This window comes from Electrophorus electricus, chromosome 7, assembly GCF_041902795.1.
Source record: "Electrophorus electricus isolate QZ-2024a chromosome 7, ASM4190279v1, whole genome shotgun sequence".
Taxonomy (NCBI): domain Eukaryota; kingdom Metazoa; phylum Chordata; class Actinopteri; order Gymnotiformes; family Gymnotidae; genus Electrophorus; species Electrophorus electricus.
In genome coordinates this window covers 31,701,410-31,721,152 of record NC_137503.1, presented here as the reverse complement: position 1 = coordinate 31,721,152, position 19,743 = coordinate 31,701,410, and the positions used below count along the sequence as shown (strand labels likewise).

At 44.1% G+C, this 19,743-nt stretch overlaps 3 protein-coding genes across 13 annotated transcripts in view; all 3 read left to right on the top strand.

Moving 5' to 3' along the window:
• Window positions 1–4,234, top strand: part of suco (SUN domain containing ossification factor) — a 41,884-nt gene extending 37,650 nt beyond the window's left edge. For 4 of the 7 annotated variants that reach the window (XM_081718120.1, XM_027026001.3, XM_027026000.3 and 1 more), the window contains 2 exons: window positions 496–551; window positions 1,201–4,234. In XM_081718120.1, coding sequence (XP_081574246.1) covers window positions 496–551; window positions 1,201–1,725 — 581 coding nt within the window. In that variant the 3' untranslated portion in view covers window positions 1,726–4,234. Of the gene's footprint in view, window positions 1–495; window positions 552–741 lie in introns of all 7 variants that reach the window. The other 3 variants (XM_027025999.3, XM_081718118.1, XM_081718119.1) reach the window with 3 other exon arrangements.
• Window positions 4,235–6,258: 2,024 nt separating this feature from the next.
• On the top strand, window positions 6,259–11,932 carry scrn2 (secernin 2). 3 transcript variants are annotated; one of them, XM_027026003.3, is made up of 10 exons: window positions 6,390–6,407; window positions 6,831–6,957; window positions 7,466–7,628; window positions 7,984–8,165; window positions 8,543–8,742; window positions 8,936–9,151; window positions 9,931–10,096; window positions 10,373–10,553; window positions 10,689–10,847; window positions 11,487–11,932. In XM_027026003.3, the coding sequence occupies exons 3-9, from the start codon at window positions 7,467–7,469 to the stop codon at window positions 10,839–10,841; spliced, it is 1,260 nt and encodes a 419-aa protein (XP_026881804.3). In that variant the 5' UTR covers window positions 6,390–6,407; window positions 6,831–6,957; window position 7,466; the 3' UTR covers window positions 10,842–10,847; window positions 11,487–11,932. The 3 variants fall into 3 exon arrangements, with proteins under 3 accessions (XP_026881803.3, XP_026881804.3, XP_081574248.1); XM_081718122.1 differs by lacking the exon at window positions 6,390–6,407 and adding an exon at window positions 6,693–6,707; XM_027026002.3 differs by lacking the exon at window positions 6,831–6,957 and having other exon boundaries at window positions 6,259–6,407.
• Window positions 11,933–12,306: 374 nt separating this feature from the next.
• On the top strand, window positions 12,307–19,630 carry mysm1 (Myb-like, SWIRM and MPN domains 1). Of its 3 annotated transcripts, XM_027026004.3 has the most exons (20): window positions 12,308–12,645; window positions 13,187–13,256; window positions 13,347–13,417; window positions 13,522–13,587; window positions 13,710–13,782; window positions 13,930–14,028; window positions 14,471–14,942; window positions 15,067–15,271; window positions 15,504–15,634; window positions 15,770–15,873; window positions 16,060–16,137; window positions 16,391–16,476; window positions 16,611–16,662; window positions 16,771–16,821; window positions 17,306–17,380; window positions 17,575–17,763; window positions 18,074–18,206; window positions 18,424–18,529; window positions 18,719–18,776; window positions 18,871–19,630. In XM_027026004.3, the coding sequence occupies exons 1-20, from the start codon at window positions 12,587–12,589 to the stop codon at window positions 19,207–19,209; spliced, it is 2,517 nt and encodes an 838-aa protein (XP_026881805.2). In that variant the 5' UTR covers window positions 12,308–12,586; the 3' UTR covers window positions 19,210–19,630. The 3 variants fall into 3 exon arrangements, with proteins under 3 accessions (XP_081574247.1, XP_026881805.2, XP_026881806.2); XM_081718121.1 differs by lacking the exon at window positions 16,060–16,137 and having other exon boundaries at window positions 12,307–12,645; XM_027026005.3 differs by lacking the exons at window positions 12,308–12,645; window positions 13,187–13,256; window positions 13,347–13,417 and having other exon boundaries at window positions 13,710–13,849.
• Window positions 19,631–19,743: the final 113 nt, after the last annotated feature.

Sequence of the window (19,743 nt, the reverse complement as noted above, 5' to 3'; positions counted from 1 at the left end):
ATCTCTGTGCTGGCCCTGTCATTCTGATCACCACCATGCGGCTTTGCGCTGCTCTGTAGGAGAGCTAAGCATGATGATGAGGTTCTGTTGCCATTGGTAACGTCTGCGTGTGAAGTGTCTCCACCCCAGATGCCTGCTAAACCAAAACAAAGGGTCCAGGACACACTGAACACACGTTTTAGCTTTGAGCATGTGACACCAGAGCCACCTTTTTCTCTCTCTTTTTTTGGCTGGCTCACGTCGAGACATTTGCAAGTAGTAACTAACTGCAGCTTTTTTAATTTTTATTTATTTATTTATTTTTTAAACAGACAGAATATTATTTTTCGAAAAAATCTGAAACAAAAATGAGAAATTCGGTTGTCTTTCATGCCGTTTTTGTTATTCCTGTGTGTTTTGTTATGCAGTAACTCCTGCTACTTGCAAGTGTCCTCAAGTTTGTGTTCATTATTCTCACTAGCACGCCTTAACGCTGGCCTCCTCTCTCCCTTATAGTAGGTCCTGATGACTTGTACATTGTAGAACCTCTAAGGTTTTCTCCAGAGAAAAAGGTACAGTGTTCGCTTCACCTGCCTTGGGTGTGGGGGGTGGGTGCTGTGGGCACATGACTTTTGTGGTTCATAGGGGGCTGCATTCCAAATACCTCGCCTGTTCACTTCTTTAGTTCTTAGTGTTTGTTTAGCCCCTATTTGTTTAAAACTTCTTTTTTTTTTTCCTTTTTTTTTTTTTTTTTTTTTAAAGACCAAAAAAGAAGTGGCCCGGAATAAAAATACCAAGAACGCCAAAAAAAAAGTATGAGTAAAGCACAAGAAAGAAAGCAAGGCGTAATGTAGAACTGGTGGTAATGGTAATGGTGGCGAACTACTTCTTGGCTGACTTGGATGTAAAGGTGTTGGGGGTGTTGATGAAGCGCTGTGGTGGCGGTGTCCTCTTGTGTTGTCCCAGCCCTACTCCATCTCATGCTTTCCTGGTAGTTATCAGTGTCACCACAGTTTCAGAAGCTTGTCGTGTACTATGAGTGTGCTTATTTATGGGTGATCCACATATTGTCTCTGATTCACTCTGAAACACCTGGTGTTGTGATTAGTGCTTTTTAATGTACATAAACTAGCACCGTGCTCCCTTGGTGTAAAGGTGGTTCCAGTGCATCTAGATGCATGTTTGAATTTCTAACCTGTGTGTGTGTGTGTGATGTCACAGAAAAAGCGCTGCAAAATGAAAGGCGTGGAGAAGGCGGAGAACCCGAGGGCTGCCGGCGCCTCGGTGACTGTCACTAAAGGTGGCCTGAAAAGCAACGGCCTCCACGCAGATCACTTCCTGCCGTCGGCACGTGACAGAAACGTGTCTGCCTGCTCATCCAGAGGGGGCATGTCTGAGGGTGGCTCGGAAGGCTCCTCGTCTTCCTCCTCTTCATCCACTTCATCCACGGCGTCAGATGAGTCCTGCTGTAGTGCCTCTTCTGCTGCTGGGCACGAGAGCGTCGGCAGCCAGCCGCTCCAGCCTACCACAAACCGGACAGAAAAGAGGTCATTGAAGCGACGTCGGTCCAAGATGACCGAGCAGGGGCCGGGCCCGCCCCAGCCGCACGGGCGCTGCAGGATGGGCCTCCTGCGCAGCCCCATTCCCGTGACAACGGCCGTCATGCCAGCGCTTCAGCTGATGAAGGGGAAACAGGACCTCGGTGTGGGGACATTTGGGGTGGCGGCGGTCACTGGCCGTGTCTGAGTTTGAAGCGAATGCCTCCTTCAGCACCGCCTCCCACCAAAATCTATTCAGTGCGGCAAAGTTACTGAATCACTCCCTCACCAGGTCACCACCTCCACATCAGATAGGGGGAATGGATGGTCTTAGACGTGTAGTGTATCTCTCTCTCTCGCTCTCTCATTTAGATCTAGAATCTGCCACAATGCTCAAGCACAGAATGGAACTTGTACTCCCTGGCAACGACCCCCACCCAAAACACCATTACCCTCTCATTCTGAGATCCTCTCCTTTTATGTGCCTTTATTTGTCCGTTATCAGACTCTCACGAGGACATGTACAGACCACAGATAGAGGTGAAGGGTCCTTTTTCATTTTCTTTCGTTTTTGGAGAGAAACCCAATTTATTTCTCTGTGGAGGGGCATGATACAAAGAACACACAAACGTTTGAGGAGTATGAATGAGACCGTATTTCCCCATCAAAGTCATTTCTTCTGGCATGGACCAGCACCTGACTCTTATCAGTAGATCTCATGTCAGTAGGCCGTGGTACCCATGTCTAGGACAAGGGGGAGGAGTCTGCACAGAAGAGCATGCCCCCTACCCCCCTCTTTAACAGTGAGGAGAACCGTATGAAGAACAGATCCATTAGTCTAGCCTTCATCTTCCTCCTGTTTCTTTCTCTCTCTCCATCCTGCAGGTTCAGGCAGGATCTGAACTCAACACTAGTGACAACACACACATTCACACAATCGCATACAGAAATAACATACACACAGTCACATCCAGAAATTACATGAATACATACATGCACACAGTCACATCCAGAAATTACATGAATACATGCACACTTAGAAATCACATGCATTTAAACATGAAGTCAAATACAGAACTTAAATTTCTTGAGGCTTTTTTCCATGTCCTGACTCCAGCTTTTTGAGTGAGTTTACTGCATGAGCCACTGTTGTTGTTTATGCTGTGCGCCTGCTCAACACACCTACACACATACACCTACGCAGAACTATATACTGTATGTTCTCACACACACACACAGGGATTTTACAGTGAATGCTGTTTACTGTTTTATTTATCTATTTATTTATTTAAATGTCACTTTTTTGACTTGAGCTGTTTTGAGTTCAAGGTCATGGGTCGAGCAGGGTGTTTTAACCCTCCTAATGTCCCTGTGATTGAAGAATATTGACGAACACAAACACACCTAGTATGCATTCCCACATACTTATTCCAAAAATGTGTTAGGGTACAGACACACCCTCGTGAGGTGTTTTCTTGTTTCCTACCTTCGTCTCAAGTTTTCTGTATGCTGTTTCTTAACAGCAGAAGCTGGAGTCTTGAATGCTAGCCTAAATGCATCACTTAGCACCATTACATTGATCTTTGGATGATGACGGTCTTCACTTTTTTATGCATCTGAAATTGCTAATGCTAGCATATGATAAAGCAGATGTCAAACGGTAGTAAACGTGCATCTGGTTTTATTTGAGCCCTTCTGAGGGTTACGAAAAACAAACGTCGTTTGGGGATAGATGGTTGCTGATGGATCTGTTCTGATGAGTTCCTGCCTTTTATAATTTTGGCAGCCAAGTGCTGGATCCCTGTTTAATCATAGCTGTTTCTGTTCCAGCGCTAATGGTTCAAACCCACTTGCTCTCGTTCCGTTGGTGTAAAACCTCTCGAGCACTCAGTTTTCTCTCTTCCGTTCCTACATGTGCCCATGTCAATGAACCACCACCTCACACTGACATTGTAGCTGCTGCGCTCTCTCACTCTCGTTCACCATCTGTGTCTCCGTCTCTGTGTAGGTGTGTCCTCGCTGGAGCACAGTTGCCAGACCACATCCCACTGTAGGTTTTGTTCAGTCAAACATGTTTGTGTGTTATGACGGTGTCTTCAGCTAACTGGCTGGTCCTCGTGTCATGTGTTTAGGGTGAGACTGAAAGCAACACTGAGCTCCCTCTCAAGGTGGAGTAATGTGAATTCTATTAAAAAAAAAAAAAATGGGAAAGGTTGGACTGGTTTTGAATGCAACATTGCAATGTGATTGAGAGTTTTTCCAGTTTCAGAGGGCGTGTTTAATGCTCTTTGTCTACATCAAGTTTGGCTTTTTGTTTGTTTGTTTGTTTATTTTAAGAATTTGTATGTAAATGTGCTTGTGTAATTTGTTTTGAGTGTTTATGGATGTTTTGAATGGAAAAAGATGAATCTATCCTACAACCTATTGATCAGAGGCTTGTGTCTGTACGTGACACGCACTCTTCCTCAGCACTTTGAAGTACTCCTCATGCATTTTGTTTTCTACACTATCATTCGTTCGTTTTTCCCCGTGCTTGTGTTTGTCTGGTGCCCTCTAGTGGCCAGAGGCTCAAGTCGGCCAGTAGATGGCATCACATGCACCAGATGATCTATGAGGATGAGCTGCGCAGTATTTTTTGAAACAAGAGTAACTGTAACTACTAAGATGTAGTGCCAATAGAAACTGTGAATTTCTAAATAAAAACACTTTGTCTTTCATAGCTGTGTTTTTAACTGCATTCTTTATTTGTTTTTCTTGATGCTTTAGTTTCATCTTGGGTATAGTGGTTTCTGGGTAACGAAAGCACTACAATAAAAGGACACTTCCACTGTAGAATGAACAAGGCTTTAGATATAAAAAGATCATATCTAAGTAAAGATGTTTATCTGTAAGCCTTGTATTTTTTGTTTTTTTTTAAAATGTATTTCATTTACAAGTTGAACTTTGAAATTATTCAGTAAGGTATAGGAGATTTAATAAGCTTTGGAAAATGGGGGGGAAAAAAATTGCAGTACTTTTTGGAAGGTTTCCATGTCTCATGTAATTTCTACATACCATCACTGTTGGTCTTTAAGACCATATCACATCGCATGCTGGTTTGCATGCGTCACTGCTTTCGTGTCGTCTCGTCTCTCTCTCTCTCTCTCTCTCTCTCTCTCTCTTTTTGTCTTTCTCTGTGTAGTCTGAGATTTTTTAAATTTTTTTTTTGGCTTGGTAGCACATTCTCTTCCCAGTACATTGTGGCTGGAGGAACAATGTACATGCAATAGAATACAGACCATAAAAGCAATACACCAAACCTTTTTAATGGAAGGTAGACTGAGAATTGTATTTTGGCCATAAAATGAGTGAACACTTTATTGAATATTATAATCTATATATAATCTAGCATTCCAAACTTGAAGATGGCCTTTTAGACTGATACTCCACAATGTGTGTTCTTTATTTCCACCCCTAACTGGCAGACCATGTGAAACAGCACTGACACAAGAGAAAGGCAGTATGTTAAATGCAATACAAACATTTAAAATTACCTTATGTAATTTGTATCAAGATGCTATTGGAATCTGAATTTTAAATACTGCAGCTACATTATGTAGCCTACATAAAATAGAATTATCACAGTTCATATGACAATTAAAATATAGAAATACACATCACAGCATGAAGTCCTACAGAAATGTAATTAGCAGGATGAACTACAGTAGGCTACTATTTCATAATTCTAGCTACAGTGATCACTAAGCCTTTTTAAAGAGGTCCTCTTGAATCATTTCAAAAGAGCATTTAGACTTCATTAATCAGGCCATAACTTTGTTCCTGCAAAACTGTAACCTTCAACATCATCCAAAGTAAGGCTCTCATAAAAGAAGGGTTTCTAATGAACTATGTGTGTATGTTGAATTTTATAATGATTTAGCCACTTTGATGTATTTTATGTAGATTTACCTTTTAAATAAATTAATAAAGCATCTTTGTCGTGAGTTGCACCTGAACATTTTGGGTGTGTTTATCAGCTTTTCAGCTGTGGTGTTCTTATTATAAAGTATATGGGGTTTCATTATTTGTGCTCCAGTTGCTCTACCACAGTAAACATTAGATTCTTGTTTCCTCTATCTTAATTTACCTTAATGAAACCTTCATGAAAAGCCTTCATTTGCTCGGCTTCGTGTGTCATGTCCATCATAGCCAGATCCTTGTATTTTAATGTCAGCAATTTTCTGGGTAATTGCTAATCTGGTGTTTTCAGTTTGATTATTATGCGCACCAAACCAGAGGGATGTGTGTGTGTGTAACCCCACTGTTCTTCAGACTGCACCTGCTCTGTGCACTACAGTAGAATGGTCCAACACTTGTTCCACAGTGAATTAGCAGCACAGAACACACCTCACTCAGGCCGATTTGGATCTAAGATGTGCAGAGGAAATTATGTATGTTTTTAATGACATTGGAAGATGTTACAGCACCTTCACGGTGATCTAAAAGCAGAAGGAGGGTTTGGTTTTACTCACTACAGTCAATGGACAGGAGCACTGCTGATCGAAATCACATGGCCATGTAACTGGCTGCAGCCTTGTTATTCGCAACCCTCAACCTTCAGTGAATAGGCAGAATTTTTACAACAACAATTAAATGTGGATAGTTATGGTTCATAAAATAAAAGTTCATGTAGTATTTTGTACCATCCACCTGGATTTTCTAATTAGCCCAGGCCAGATTTTAATTAGTAAAATTAAGTTAAATCAAGTTAAACAATTTGCTCGTTCTGTGTTAGGCGCTAGCCCAGAAATCAAATTAAAAGACTTTTATTTTAAAAACGCTTTCGTACCAGGTTTACAGTGGGAACCCTGCCTTCCACAGGCTTGCTTCCCGAATTGGAGCTTTAAAAAGGTAATAACTTTATTAAATTGATGTATCAATGATTTGGAAAATTACACTGGAATTACTGAAAATTAAAGTAACGCATGCACATGTCATGTTTATATATATATTTTTTGTGCCAGCTTTATACACAATGCGGGTTACAAGTGAAGCGTTATTACAGACAGGCCGTTTCTTAGACTATGAGAAATAAACCGTCCTGTCAAACTCTTCAATTATCTCTGATAGTTTTATGTGTTAACAGCGATTTCTTGGGGTTTTCCATCCATCAAACAACGCATTTTTGTTGCAGAAACTGGACATATTAAGGTGAACGGATAAGCCGCAGCCTAGCTGTCAGTTTAGCATTGTGCAAGATTTAACGTTGAGACTGCTTCCTAATCACTGTCAGGCAGATGCATTTCTGCTTGTGTTGTATCTCTCTCTCTCTAGATAACTACACAGCAATCTGATGCGATTAAATGATTTGCCAAACGGACTGGTTTCGTAGCGGGCTGTTTCGGTGCAGATGGGAACAAAAGGTCTAATGTTGCCAGAGACTCGCCTTTTCTCTCGCAGGGTCTGTGTAGTCTGTGAACTGTCTCTAAAAATAAGTGCTCTATGGATTTAAAAGATTTTTACACAAAATGTCTATTGCAAAATCACACAACCAGAAACAAAACTGTAGTATTAAATGAAATAATCCAAATCTTAGAAGTTGGTCAATGACCCGAGGAAAGGCCTACTGCTGTATCACTACAGCTATATCATGGCATATGAGTGAATAACAATGAGCAAATGAATTCCTTTTGGGTGTAAGTTGTGCCTTTTGAAAAACTGCATGATTTGAAGTACATATGTAAGGTTTGTGTACTGGGTTCATGGGTTGCGGTACTAGAATGCCAACTCCTGTTCCAGAGGTGCCTTTAACATTCAGATGCCCCTAAGAGCTTCCTTACCATAATCAAGTGTGTTGCATTGGTTGGACTCAAACTGTGCGAAGTACATGATGATTATAAGTAGTCTCATATCAATATGACGCACATTTTCGATATTCTCTATTAATTCAGTCCATCTGTTTATTATAGGATGGCTGAACCACCCCAGTCATGTGACTGTTTTGTGTCTCTACCACCGAGTTCTAAATATGATCATGTGATATTTGGGAAGAACTCGGACCGGCCAAGAGACGAGGTGCAGGAAGTGGTTTACTACCCTGGAGCCTCTCACACCCCTGGGGGCACTGTGCAGGTGGGTGGCTCCTTTTAACCCCTTTAAACGTCTTTTACGTCTCTAGGAATGTCTCCAGAACTGATTGGGGATAAAATACTCCTCTTGGAGCCTCTGTAAAAAAAAATGCAAAGCTAAGTTCCAGCTCCAGTGGCTTTAGTAAAGTGGGTTTATGCATTAAACCAACATTAGCTCACCCTGTTCTTGCTTTTTGAACCCTTTATCAGTAAACAAAAGTGCATTGACTAATTTGTAACTAGGTCAAAAATGGAAGCTTGTTTGACACGTGTGTGTCATGCTGGGGACGTCCAACTGCCAGTACTGAACCTTGGGTCAGAGGCAGAGTGCTTAATTATGCTTCTGTTTTCCCTTCCAGTGCACATACATCTCGGTCCCACAGGTGGAGCGTACCCATGCAGTGGTGCTGAGCAGGCCCGCCTGGCTGTGGGGGGCAGAGATGGGAGCCAACGAACACGGCGTGTGTATTGGGAACGAGGGGGTGTGGACCCGGCAGCCTGTGAGTCAGGACGAGGCTCTGCTGGGCATGGACTTGGTCCGGTGAGTCTGGCTGAGTGCCATGTCCTCCTCCGCCGTCTGGGGCTGTGGTTAGGGTGTAGACAGCAGGTAGACTGTGCGACATGGGGCTAGGGTGGGCTTGGAGATTCTTTATTCAGTGTTAAGCGTTAGTGTGGATTCGGAGCGGCGCGACAGACATGCCTCACGTTGCACCGAATTGCACTGGCTGGCGTCGTGTGGTGCCGTGTGCGGTTCGTTCGGCGCTGGAGCTGAGGTGCCGTGTCGTGTGTTGTCCCGAGCACGACAACGATGACCGCATGCATGTTCCCTGGGTGGTGTAGTGGGTGGACGAGTGACGTCAGCCTGGGCCTAGAGCCCAGCCGCAGGCTCTGATCCCGGTGTGTGGCGCGTGTGCTCAGGCTGGGACTGGAGCGTGGAGAGAATGCACAGGAGGCCCTGCAGGTGATCACGGAGCTTCTGGAGCAGTACGGCCAGGGCGGAGCCTGCAAGGAAGACCCGGATCATTTCAGCTACCACAACACCTTCCTGCTGGCAGACCGGCACCAGGCCTGGGTCCTGGAGACCAGCGGCAGGCTGTGGGCTGCACAGAAATTCACAGGTCAGACCAGTCAGAGATCAAAGGATTAGAGCTGTATGTAGTGCAGCTCCTGAACATTGTGACTGGTTGGAATTACTGGTCAGATATAAAAGAATACTCTGGGTAATATGGATACTAATATAGCAGCCTGAACTCTCATGTTTTTTTTTTTTTTTTTTTTGTTTTGTTTTTTTTTCTCTCTTTTCTTCAACAGAGGGAGTGAAGAACATCTCCAACCAGCTGACAATAGGGACAGAGATCTCAGCCGAGCACCCGGAGCTGCGTGAGGTGGCCGAGGCCCAGGGCTGGTGGAGCGGAGAGGGAGAGTTTAGCTTCACCTCTGCCTTCACCCCAGACAAGCCCCCCGCCAGGATGGAGCTGGCCAAGGCCCGTTATGAGGGAGGCAAAGCCCTGCTGCAGGAACATGATGGTGGGTACTGTGCATCGCACCTGTGTAGGTGGGTACTGTGCATCGCACCTGTGTAGGTGAACCACCTGTGTACTACAGTTCTCAGTTTGTGAGATATGGCAGTGATCTGGGTCTTGTCACCAGGCAAACAGCTTCTTATAAGACCCACCACCTGGAATAAAACATGCCAAAGGTCAGAAACACAAGAACCTGCACAGGAAGTAGAAGCAGAAGAGTAATTCCAGAACCAAAAAAGCACTGGGAACCAGGAAAAAGGAAATCAAAGACTGGAAGAATTAGTGTGAATGAGTAGTAATCTTGTTGAGAAATTTAAGTATGACTTCATTTTCTTTATTTGCTTTTGCAGTTAATTTCTTACATTTCTGTTCATTTCATTATATTATTTGAAACATTTGGTACAACTTCTAATACATTTTAAATATTTCTCAAGCACTGCACTGTTTTAAATCTTACTGCCCCTACTGTTGAGAAGTCTGCCAGTGAGTATTTTTCTAGTAAAAGAATTGCCTTATGACTAGATGTGTGTGTGTGTGTGTGTGTGTGTGTGTGTGTGTGTAATTACACACACATCATCAGTGGACAATTTTAAACTTAATCTTTCAATATTTTAAGCTTAGACCCAGATGAAAAATACATATTTAAAATATTTTAGCTAGGGCAGTCTGTGAGGTGATGAGTGTCTGTGTAAAAGATGAAGGATAAGAGAGTTTGATACACGAAGGTTTGGCTGTGCTGCACTTGTAATCAGCCGACACTTTCCCTGCGTGCGTGCACCACAGGCTCCGTGACAGCAGAGGTTATGGTGAAGATTCTGAGGGACAAGCCGAGCGGCATCTGCATGGACTCCGGAGGTTTCTGCAGCACTGGCAGTATGGTGTCCATCCTCCCGCGGGACGCCACCACGCCCTGTGTTCACTTCTTCACTGCCACACCCGACCCCTCCAGGTGGGCACCAGAAGGGACGACAGAATGTTATCAGTGCATCAGATAATGAGGGATCCTAGTAGGTACTATCACAAAGTTCACAGAAATCCTGCAATGGTATGGATTAATTCTCTATTATGTCATTAGTGACACTGCTTAAAGCTAGCATTAGATGTTGGGTGTGTGCATACAGTGTTATTGTTCATATTGTTATTATGTTCTGTGAAATTCATTTTATACATAATGGTGTAAGAGCTTTTCACTGTGGGTCTTATTTTGACATTCCTAAATCTTCAGGTCTGTTTTCAAGCCGTTTATCTTCACGGAAGGTGTGGCTCCGGTTGCCATGGTGATGTCTCCAGAGTATGGCCCGGATGATCCTGCGAGGACGCAGCCTCGCTTCCAGCGCCATGTGGACAGGAAACACGAGCTGTACAAAGCCCACCAGGCTGCTCTCGCTGCCGCGGAGGCTAATCCGGTCAGTTTATAGTCCTGTGAGCCTAGCGGCCGGCATGCTGCCCGTTCTCTGAAATGTAACATGTTCACGTCTTTAATAGCGATAAGCCAGGTGACCAACTACCTTGGCTGCATGCTCACTGTGTGTGTGCGTCAGGATGCTGGAGTGTCTCTACAGAGGACTATGGAGTTCTTGGAGTCCCAGTGTCTGCAGGAGATTGAAGCCATGCTCCGGGGGGAGGTGGAGGCCCAGGAGCTTGGGGGCCTCTTCTTTGACTGTGTGGACGCGGAGATCAAGCTTTACCAGTGAGACAGAGTAGGTAGAAAGACCAGCCTTGTGTGAGGTTCCTGACCAGTAGAAACGGGAAGAATTACTCATACGCCATACACTAATGGTTACCGTCTAAATTTTTTTTTAAATGTGTATGACTAAAAGTATTGTAGTTGTTAGGGACTTTGTATGGGTTGCATTGGAATGGTGTGCTCTGTGTTCAGCAGCTGCAGTGTCCAGTCCCAGTGATGTTGGGTGATACTCAGCGAGTGTGCGCGTGCTCTGGATGACGTGTAGAATGTCACGGGAGCATAAAGCTTTTGAATATTAATGAACCTGCTGTGTTGTGTGTGAAACCTGATCCATGATTTAGTGGTATATACAGTCCCAGTGTCAAAATGGGTCCAAATCTTGATATTAAGCCTGGATGACTGTGTTGTCATAGAAAGAACATTTGCGCAGTGTGTTCGCTACCGTTGGTTGTAGGCAGAAGAGTATGGATGGAGAGAGCATCTATGTAGAATGCAGTTTTGATAAAGGCTGAAGAAGCTGCCACAAAACACAGATCAACTCTATTTGATTATTTCTTATTCTGCATTGCATTTTTGGTGATAAATGACTCAACTCATGCAAGCTACAACACGAGCTATTCACTTGACTGGGTCTTTATCCATCTCTGCACAGTCTCCCTGACGTGGACTTTCTGGCGTTCTACAGATGTCTCGTGAACGTCGCCAGTGCTTGCTGATCTGCCGGCGGGTGGGCGGGTGGGCCGCGGGGGTCGCTGCCAGCTTCAGTCCCTCTGTCGGGTCCTCTCACGCCATGCAACAAATCTTCATGTCCGCGCCACTTAAAAGTGTGTCTAAAAACAACAACAAAAACAAACAAACCCAGAAACTACGTTTGTGTGAGTTGAGCACCATAATCATGTCATTGTCTCACAGGATGGCCACATATGCACTGAATTAACGAGTAAGTAATGGATGACTAAGGTGTGTGTGTGTGTGTGTGTGTGTGTGTGTGTGTGTGTGAGAGAAGAGAGAGAGCAGTTCTGATCATTCCAGTGTGAGGGGTTCAGCTGTTCAGTTAACCCTTAAGAGGTGAAAGTCAATAAAGGCTTAATGACTCTGTGCTTGATGTCTTCATTTCTGACAATTGTTTCTTACTCTTTACACTACTCTATCCTGTGTGTCCCTGTGTATTATACGTAAGATCGTATGTCAATATTGCATGTGCATATTCTGCATAGGTTATTATATCGCTCAATAAATGTTGTGTTGTATGGTAGTTATTATTAGTTGTAATATGGTAGTTGTGTGTTATGGTAGTTATTATTAGTTGTGTTATGGTAGTATTATGTTATATGGTAGTTATTATTAGTTGGAATATGGTAGTTGTGTGTTATGGTAGTGTTATGTTATGGTAGTTATTATTGTAATATGGTAGTTGTGTGTTATGGTAGTGTTATGTTATGGTAGTTATTATTAGTTGTAATATGGTAGTTGTGTGTTATGGTAGTATTATGTTATGGTAGTTATTATTAGTTGTAATATGGTAGTTGTGTGTTATGGTAGTATTATGTTATGGTAGTTATTATTAGTTGTAATATGGTAGTTGTGTTATGGTAGTATTATGTTATATGGTAGTTATTATTAGTTGTAATATGGTAGTTGTGTGTGTTATAGGGTAGTTATTATTCGTTATGTGTTATACGATAGTTATTACCTTGCCATGAGGTGTCGCGGTGGTGACTGTGGGAAACCGCTCGTCTTCTCAGCAGCAGTATGGCGGACGAGCTGGACGTTGTTGACATCGAAGGGGACGAATGTGGCACCGATGAAGGGTAAAAAAACTGCTTCTAAATGCCCCGTAGAGCTTCGTAGTGTGGCAGTCTCGGGGGCAATTGCGTTTTGACGTGATTTGGGGGTATCATGATGAGCACGCCTGTCAAACGTAGGCCTGAGTGTGAGCTGAGTTAGCCGTGCTAACGCTAGCTAGCAGGTTAGCTAAGTGACTTGGACATGTCCAAATACGCATAAAACGTTGGATTCTGTTAATAATACACTTTTACTGATAGAATAAAGTTCATCAACGTTCATTATAATCTCCTAGGGATTATAATCCAGCCAGCGCTGGATTTGTCTGTGTTTTGCCTCTGTTGTGTCAATGCTAGCTTTATCTTAGGTTAGCTTTCCTGGTTTATTTGACCTGTGGTTTTAAGCGGTTTAGTTCTAAGAGACCGGTGTTTCAGTGTGGAGGTTAATGCTTTTGGGCGTTTAGGCGTTCCAGTTACCTCCTAAACTGTACTCAGGTGTGAGAATAACTAAAGAAAAGTGCACCTAGCTAGCTATCGTTAATACATGAGTGGTACTTGGTTTTCCCAGCCACACCGGGGCGAGGATCTTTCAACATGACTACTTGCACTCAGCGTGGAAGACCACTACTGCAGTCTTGGTAAGGGTACATTTTAAGGTTTATTAAACTGGTCCAGTCTGTCACCTCCATCTCCAGTGAAATAACCGGCTCATGTTCTCTCTGGCTCAGCCATGGACGCTGGACAGCTCCATCAGTGAGGAGAACAGAGAGGTGATTGAGACCATGCTTCTGGAGGAGCAGTATCCTGTGTTTTAAAACCATTCCATGATTCACCTACACTGTGTACCTTTAGTGTCTAAATCCACTCTGAATTGCCTTTTATACGTCCTTAACAATGCTGTAGATATTATTTCACTGGTAAGAAGGTACCCAAGGTGACGTGGACCAACGACAGGCATAAAATAAAGAAGTGAGTTCAGCAGAAGCGCCTTCTCTTATTGTCTTTATAAATCATTTTGTAGGATCGTTTTCCACCGCTTAATTGTAAATGTACAATGTAACTGTTGCTAAGGGGAGTTGAATCTTGTTCAGGTCACCAGTGAAGAGTTCTGGGTCTTCTGCTCGTTGGTCACAGGGGGAGAAGGACCTCTTTGAGAAAGGCCTGGTTTGTTACTGTTTCCCTGCTCTTTGAAACACCACCTCTGTCTGACATGGATTGCAGTGACCGATACGTAATTATTGTACACACAGTAATAATGCTGCTGAGATGGACACATGCTTGCGGAACACTGACTGTTGGTATGATCTTTAGATTCAGTTTGGACGGAGGTGGACCAAAATTTCGAAGCTGATCGGTACTCGGACTGTTCTTCAGGTGAAGAGCTATGCCAGGCAATACTTCAAAAACAAGGTAGGACACTGCTGCGTGGACCTCCTGTGTCCTCCGGCCATCGTGGGACCTGCTGCGTCTTTAGGTGTTTGAAGACGTGGGTTTCATGTGCTGATACTGCTGTGATTTTTCCAATCATCTCTGGGCTTTGTTAAAAATCTTCTGAAGTAATAATCTTAAGCATCAGTTGCTCTTTTGGTCGACCATTGGAAATGGCTTCTGATATGGCATTTATAGTAAGTTACTAATAAAACTGTTTTTGTTGACAGATTGTTCAAACACAGGGTTTTTAAATTTCTTATTGTGCTGTGGTAATTAGCATTCATTTGCCTAGCAAAATTAAGTAATTAGGAAACAGCAATCACTTAAATGATAGTCCTGTTGTTTATGGGATATTGTATTCACACTGCCTCCTGGTCACTTCAGATTTCAAATCTTCCCTCTTTAACCTTGTAACCTCCAGGCTAAAGCTGATGGTCATAGTGTAGTGTCTTCTGCTAAGACCCAGAGGTCGCTGCTTCATGCCCCGCCCAGTGGATCCAGCCCTCCCTCTGCTTCGCCACGCCTCCCCACACTGACCAACGCCATACGCATCGAGCAGCTGTCTGACGACGAGGATGTCGACATCACCGATGACCTCAGTGACGAGGCGTCGCAGCCCGACAGCCACTCTGATCTCGGGGATGAGCCCAAAGGTTCTGACCACCGTCATGACCAAGTAGAGCCCGCCGCAGTCGCGCTCTCTACAGGCAGACTGAATGACCACATCTCCAGTCCAGAGGAAACAGAGGAGAGACCTGCTGGTCTGAGCCCCGAGGGGACCGTGGACGTCTCTCGGACACTGAGCGAGCCGGAGCGTGCAGGGCAGGGAGAGGCCTGCGATTCTGCCTCTAGCACGGAGATGCGCACCCTGCCTGTGAACGAGGGCGCTGAAGGTACTTGCCTCGTATTGCACTTATAACTGTGGCATATTCACAGAGACGGGAAATGGTACAAGTAGCAGCAACTGTGTGACTTTGACTTTTGAAACCTGCTGACATTTCTGTCGTGTTGTGCCAGATAAAGTGAGAAGGTGTCCAGACGAGGAGGTGGAAGAGGAACATGAGGAAGAGGAGGAGCTTAAGGCTCCTGAACAGGAAGTGACACTGGACACAAGTACCATCACGGAGGAGGAAAAGCAGGCGATCCCAGAGTTCTTTGAGGGCCGTCCATCAAAAACCCCAGAGAGATATCTCAAGATCCGCAATTACATACTCGACCAGTGGTGAGTCTGCTGAGACTGCAGAAATGTTGACAGCGCTTTGCCAAAATGTAGCGAGTGATGTGAGATCGGAAAGATGCAATTCGACACGCTATTTGGATTTCGAGGCACTCTCAAAAGCAAATGAAGGGGATTGCAGAGATGTTGGTAATAGGGTTGCGTTGAACCAGCTGGCCCATCCAGCCTCGGTGCCTGTGCACAGCCTGCCTTCATTGTGTGTCTGCGTGTGTGTCAGGGAGAAGAGCAAACCCAAGTACTTGAATAAGACGTCGGTGCGACCTGGCTTGAAGAACTGTGGGGATGTAAACTGCATCGGCCGAATACACACTTACCTGGAGCTCATAGGAGCCATCAACTTCAACTGCGGTAACACCCCATACTTTGCCTACCGACCTTTTAAGCTTTTGCGTCTTTTGTTGGATTTTCTACTGAACAACTTTGCCGTACAGATCGATTGATTTGGTTAACGAACATTTTGTGTCCCTGCGTTCCCTGCCTTAGATCAGGCCATCTATAACCGCCCACGGCCGGTAGATCGTTCTCGGGCCAAGGAGAGCAGAGACAGCCTGGAGACGTATCAGCTGGCTCAGAGACTGCAGTCCATGGTAAGCAAGGCCTGTGCACGCTGCCCTCACAGCCTTACTTATCTACCTGCGTCCCACGCACTGGCTATTGTCACCAGGGATTAGTAGATACTAATGTGGTTAAAGCAGTTGGGCTTCCAGTAGGTGGCTTTGTGGAAACCGTACTGCGTTGGGCTCATTCTGTCTGTCTGTCTGTCTGTCTGTCAGCGTGCGAGGAAACGGCGGGTGCGGGATGCGTGGGGTAACTGGTGTGACGCCAAAGACCTGGAGGGTCAGACATATGAGGTAGTGGAACTGCAGAGTGTGACCTGAGATTCATCACATATGTATGTTAGAATGTGAATTTCATGTAGTGCTGTGAATGTGGAAGTCTAGTCTAGAAAATGGAAGCGTGTGTGTGTAGTTTGCCCTCTAATTACCACATATATCGCAGAGACCCACATCTGCTGCACACAAGCTGTTTAGAAAGACCTCAGTTTGGTATGTCACACAATTTCTAAAGTGTGTGTGTGTGTGTGTGTGCACGTTTGCCCTGTAGCACCTGAGTGCAGAGGAACTGGCTGTTAGGAGAGAGGAGATGAGGAAGAGACATCCTCGGCCCTGCAAAGTGACTAAACGTGAAGGGTGAGCGTGTGACTGCGTCAGTCAGCCCGTTTCTTGCTGAAAATCCATAGACTACGTCATTGACTAGGACAAGGTGGCATTAACACCTAAAGAAAGAGTTTCTTCTCTTTATTTATTTTTTTACTGCTTTGCAGCTTTGACCCATTCCAGCTTGTTCCATGCAAGACCTTTGGAGAGGACAGACAGGTCAGGGACGCTCCCTTTCTCATATGTGCGTTCCTGTAAACATATATGCATTAAAGGGTGTTGCATAAAGAGTCGCATTCTAATGTCACACTTTTCCTTTCCCGTCAGGAACCGTTCCGGGTTATAGTGTGTGCTGAAGCTCTGCTCGTCATGGAAGTGGTAGGCTTACAGCCAGCCTTTGGGTGGCCCTTACTTCAGTGCGTGTGCCGTGCTTGGTTATGAAACTAGCGCTACTGAATGAAACACAGTGTAGTTGGACACTTATAGGTGTAGTCTAGGGTCAGGAACTCCACAGGGATTGGGGCTGCCCACATGGTGGCGCTGTTCATTTTATCAGGGAGCACTTAAAAAAAAAAACTCTTTTACTGCGTGGATTTAAATTTGTGCACTGAAATGAAGCACAGAAGATACTCTCATAGACCTCCTGGAATGTGAAAAGCTAGCTAGTGAAGGCTGGATTACGTTCTTGTTGGATCGTCACCATGCTATTTTAGCAAAACCGATTATAGCATTCGGCGCCGGTACCATGGCCAAGTCTCTGATATAATGCCACGGAGGGAACAGAGATGATGTTCGGCTAAAGATAATTTCTCCAAGCAATGTTCTCATAGAGCTTCTGAAGGTCTCTTCTCTTTTCTGGCAGCACGCTCATGTCTCTATGGGAGAGGTGATTGGCCTCCTGGGTGGATCCTACGATGATGAAGAGAAAGTGTTGAAGGTAAGAAGCTAGATCTGGTAGCAGATACTCTAATACTTGAATGCTTTTGACATGGACTGTTCTAGCCTAGAATCTTATACAACCCCAAAATCTGATCGATCGGTTACTTGTGACGTTGTGTGGTTATTATAATGGTGGTGGTGGGTAGCTAATCGTGTGTGTGTGTGTGTGTGTGTGTGTGTGTGTGTGCACAGGTCTATGCAGCTGAACCATGTAACAGCCTCAGCACTGGACTGCAGTGCGAAATGGACCCTGTCTCCCAGACCCAAGCCTCTGAGCTTCTGGGGGTCAAAGGTCACAATGTCGTTGGCTGGTATCACTCTCATCCAGCTTTTGAGCCCAACCCTTCTCTCAGAGATATCGACACCCAGGCGAAATATCAGGTATAAGACTCTAAGGAGTGCTGCCTTAACAAAGATTCAATGCAAGTAAACAATAATGGTAGAAGTAGGTTTTCCCTATACAGGGAAATGAATCCCTCGCGGTGAAATTGTTCATCATTTGTACCATCAGATTTAAAATAAGTTGGTTCTGAAGGACCATTAAATGGATGAAACAGCTACTTTCTATATCTCTGATTTAAGACAGTATACTTTAAAGAATCTGAAAGAAGATAAGGTAACCTCTCTCTCTCTCTCTCTCTCTCTCTCTCTCTCTCTGGCATCCTGACGCCTGGCTTGTGGTTTCTGGCAGAGCTATTTCTCACGGGGAGGAGCTCCATTTGTAGGGATGATTGTGAGTCCATATAACCCCTCGAACCCTTCTCCGACATCCCAGACCACCTGCCTGTTGGTTCAGGAAGAGACCGAGACTACTGGAACACACAGTGAGTATTCAGTCTCTCTTCAGTTAAAGTCCACATTAGGCAAACTCTGTAGACTGTCCAAATGATGTTTCAACATTCTTCCCAAAATATTTAACTTATTGTAAACCTTTATTTTTATTATTTTATTTATTTATTTATTGGAAACCTTGGTATAACATATTTGTATCAGAATTTCTGTGATTTTCTGATCACTCTGGGATGCGTGTGTTTACTTTAGAGCTTCCCTACAAGTTTGAGTATGAAGTCTCCACGGAGCCGCCTGATTGGACAGAAGTAATGAGGCGAGCGGAGTGGGTGGTGTTCAAATACAGGCAGTCTCATGGGTCAGTGCATTTCCGTTTTCACACCAAGCCAGCAGGACCCTTAATAAAATGTGACCTACTAAACCATTGCTTCAGCGGAGTTTTAGGTTTCCTGCCCAACACGTTGTGGTGTCTTAGACTTTAAGACTGTACCTGGAGCGTTTGTTTTCAGTCAGCGTTTAATCCTCTTGATGCGTTTTGTATTTTCAGGTGCATACCCATGGAAAGGCTCTACAGTAAAAACTCCAGTCTCACATGCCTGGAAAAGGTAACAAAACACAATCAAGAATGATAATTTATTAAAAATAATAAATAGATTCTGGTTTTGCGTAATAAGTTTAAATTAACTCTCTTTTCCAAAGATGCTTGTGTCATTGGGGAAGTTCCTTCCAGGGATACCAGAGACGGAGACATTTCTGGTCCAGATGGAAACTCTGTTTGTTACACACTTCATTGTTAAGCAAGAGGCTGGCTCCTTGTTGACGTGCCATGAGCTGATTACGCAGTCCCCTTTACACACATTCGCTGCCTCTGAACCAGCGGACCACGATATAGCCTTGGACTTTGAGGAGACATGTGCTATGGAGAAGCAGCTCGGCCCCGAAGCCAGAACCCCTGGGAGCAGATGTTCCCCAGGTCCTGGCAACCACGTTATTCCCAGTAAAGAAGTGAATGGGCCTCTTATCCAGTCAGGCATTTGACCTAAGGTCCACAGACTCTCCAGGGAGAATTTCTGCTATTGCGGAGAGTAATCTGGTTATTCTGACTTTCTAAACGAGACCATCCCATTAATCATTTACTGTGTGAACTGGTATGCCTAGTGTGTTAATTGTTTTGCAGCCATTAAATACCTTATGCGCACCCTCTGTCCATTGCACAGCAGGTTAGCCAGATGCAGTGTATGAAGTGGATGAAATGTAAATGTTTGTGCTCAATTTCTCTCCCCACTTTTTAGATTAAGTGTTTATTTTTTCAGATTGGGGAAAAATTGCATTTCATATTAACATAATCGCTAATAGCCTTTTTTAGTGTATCTAATTGTACAATGTTTCAAGTGAAATTCTTAATTACACCTCAACTTAAAAATGTATAAAAATAAAAGTATGACATTGTTTGTTATAACATTTGTCATATTTTCTACTCAGTCATAATTGTACGTCGCTTTGGATAAAAGCGTCAGCAAAATGCAGCAAATGTAAATATTTTCTTATTTTTGACAAGTGAACTCGTGTTGG

What these genes read in the sequence shown, in the direction of transcription:
- mysm1 (XM_027026004.3), top strand. Translation starts at nt 12,587, where the DNA reads ATGGCGGACGAGCTGGACGTTGTTGACATCGAAGGGGACGAATGTGGC. An exon ending in TGGAGGGTCAGACATATGAG is followed by an intron (nt 16,138 to 16,390) that starts GTAGTGGAACTG and finishes TTTGCCCTGTAG; the next exon opens with CACCTGAGTGCAGAGGAACT. An exon ending in CTCTGCTCGTCATGGAAGTG is followed by an intron (nt 16,822 to 17,305) that starts GTAGGCTTACAG and finishes CTTTTCTGGCAG; the next exon opens with CACGCTCATGTCTCTATGGG.
- scrn2 (XM_027026002.3), top strand. Translation starts at nt 7,467, where the DNA reads ATGGCTGAACCACCCCAGTCATGTGACTGTTTTGTGTCTCTACCACCG. An exon ending in CCCCTGGGGGCACTGTGCAG is followed by an intron (nt 7,629 to 7,983) that starts GTGGGTGGCTCC and finishes TTTCCCTTCCAG; the next exon opens with TGCACATACATCTCGGTCCC. An exon ending in GCCACACCCGACCCCTCCAG is followed by an intron (nt 10,097 to 10,372) that starts GTGGGCACCAGA and finishes CTAAATCTTCAG; the next exon opens with GTCTGTTTTCAAGCCGTTTA.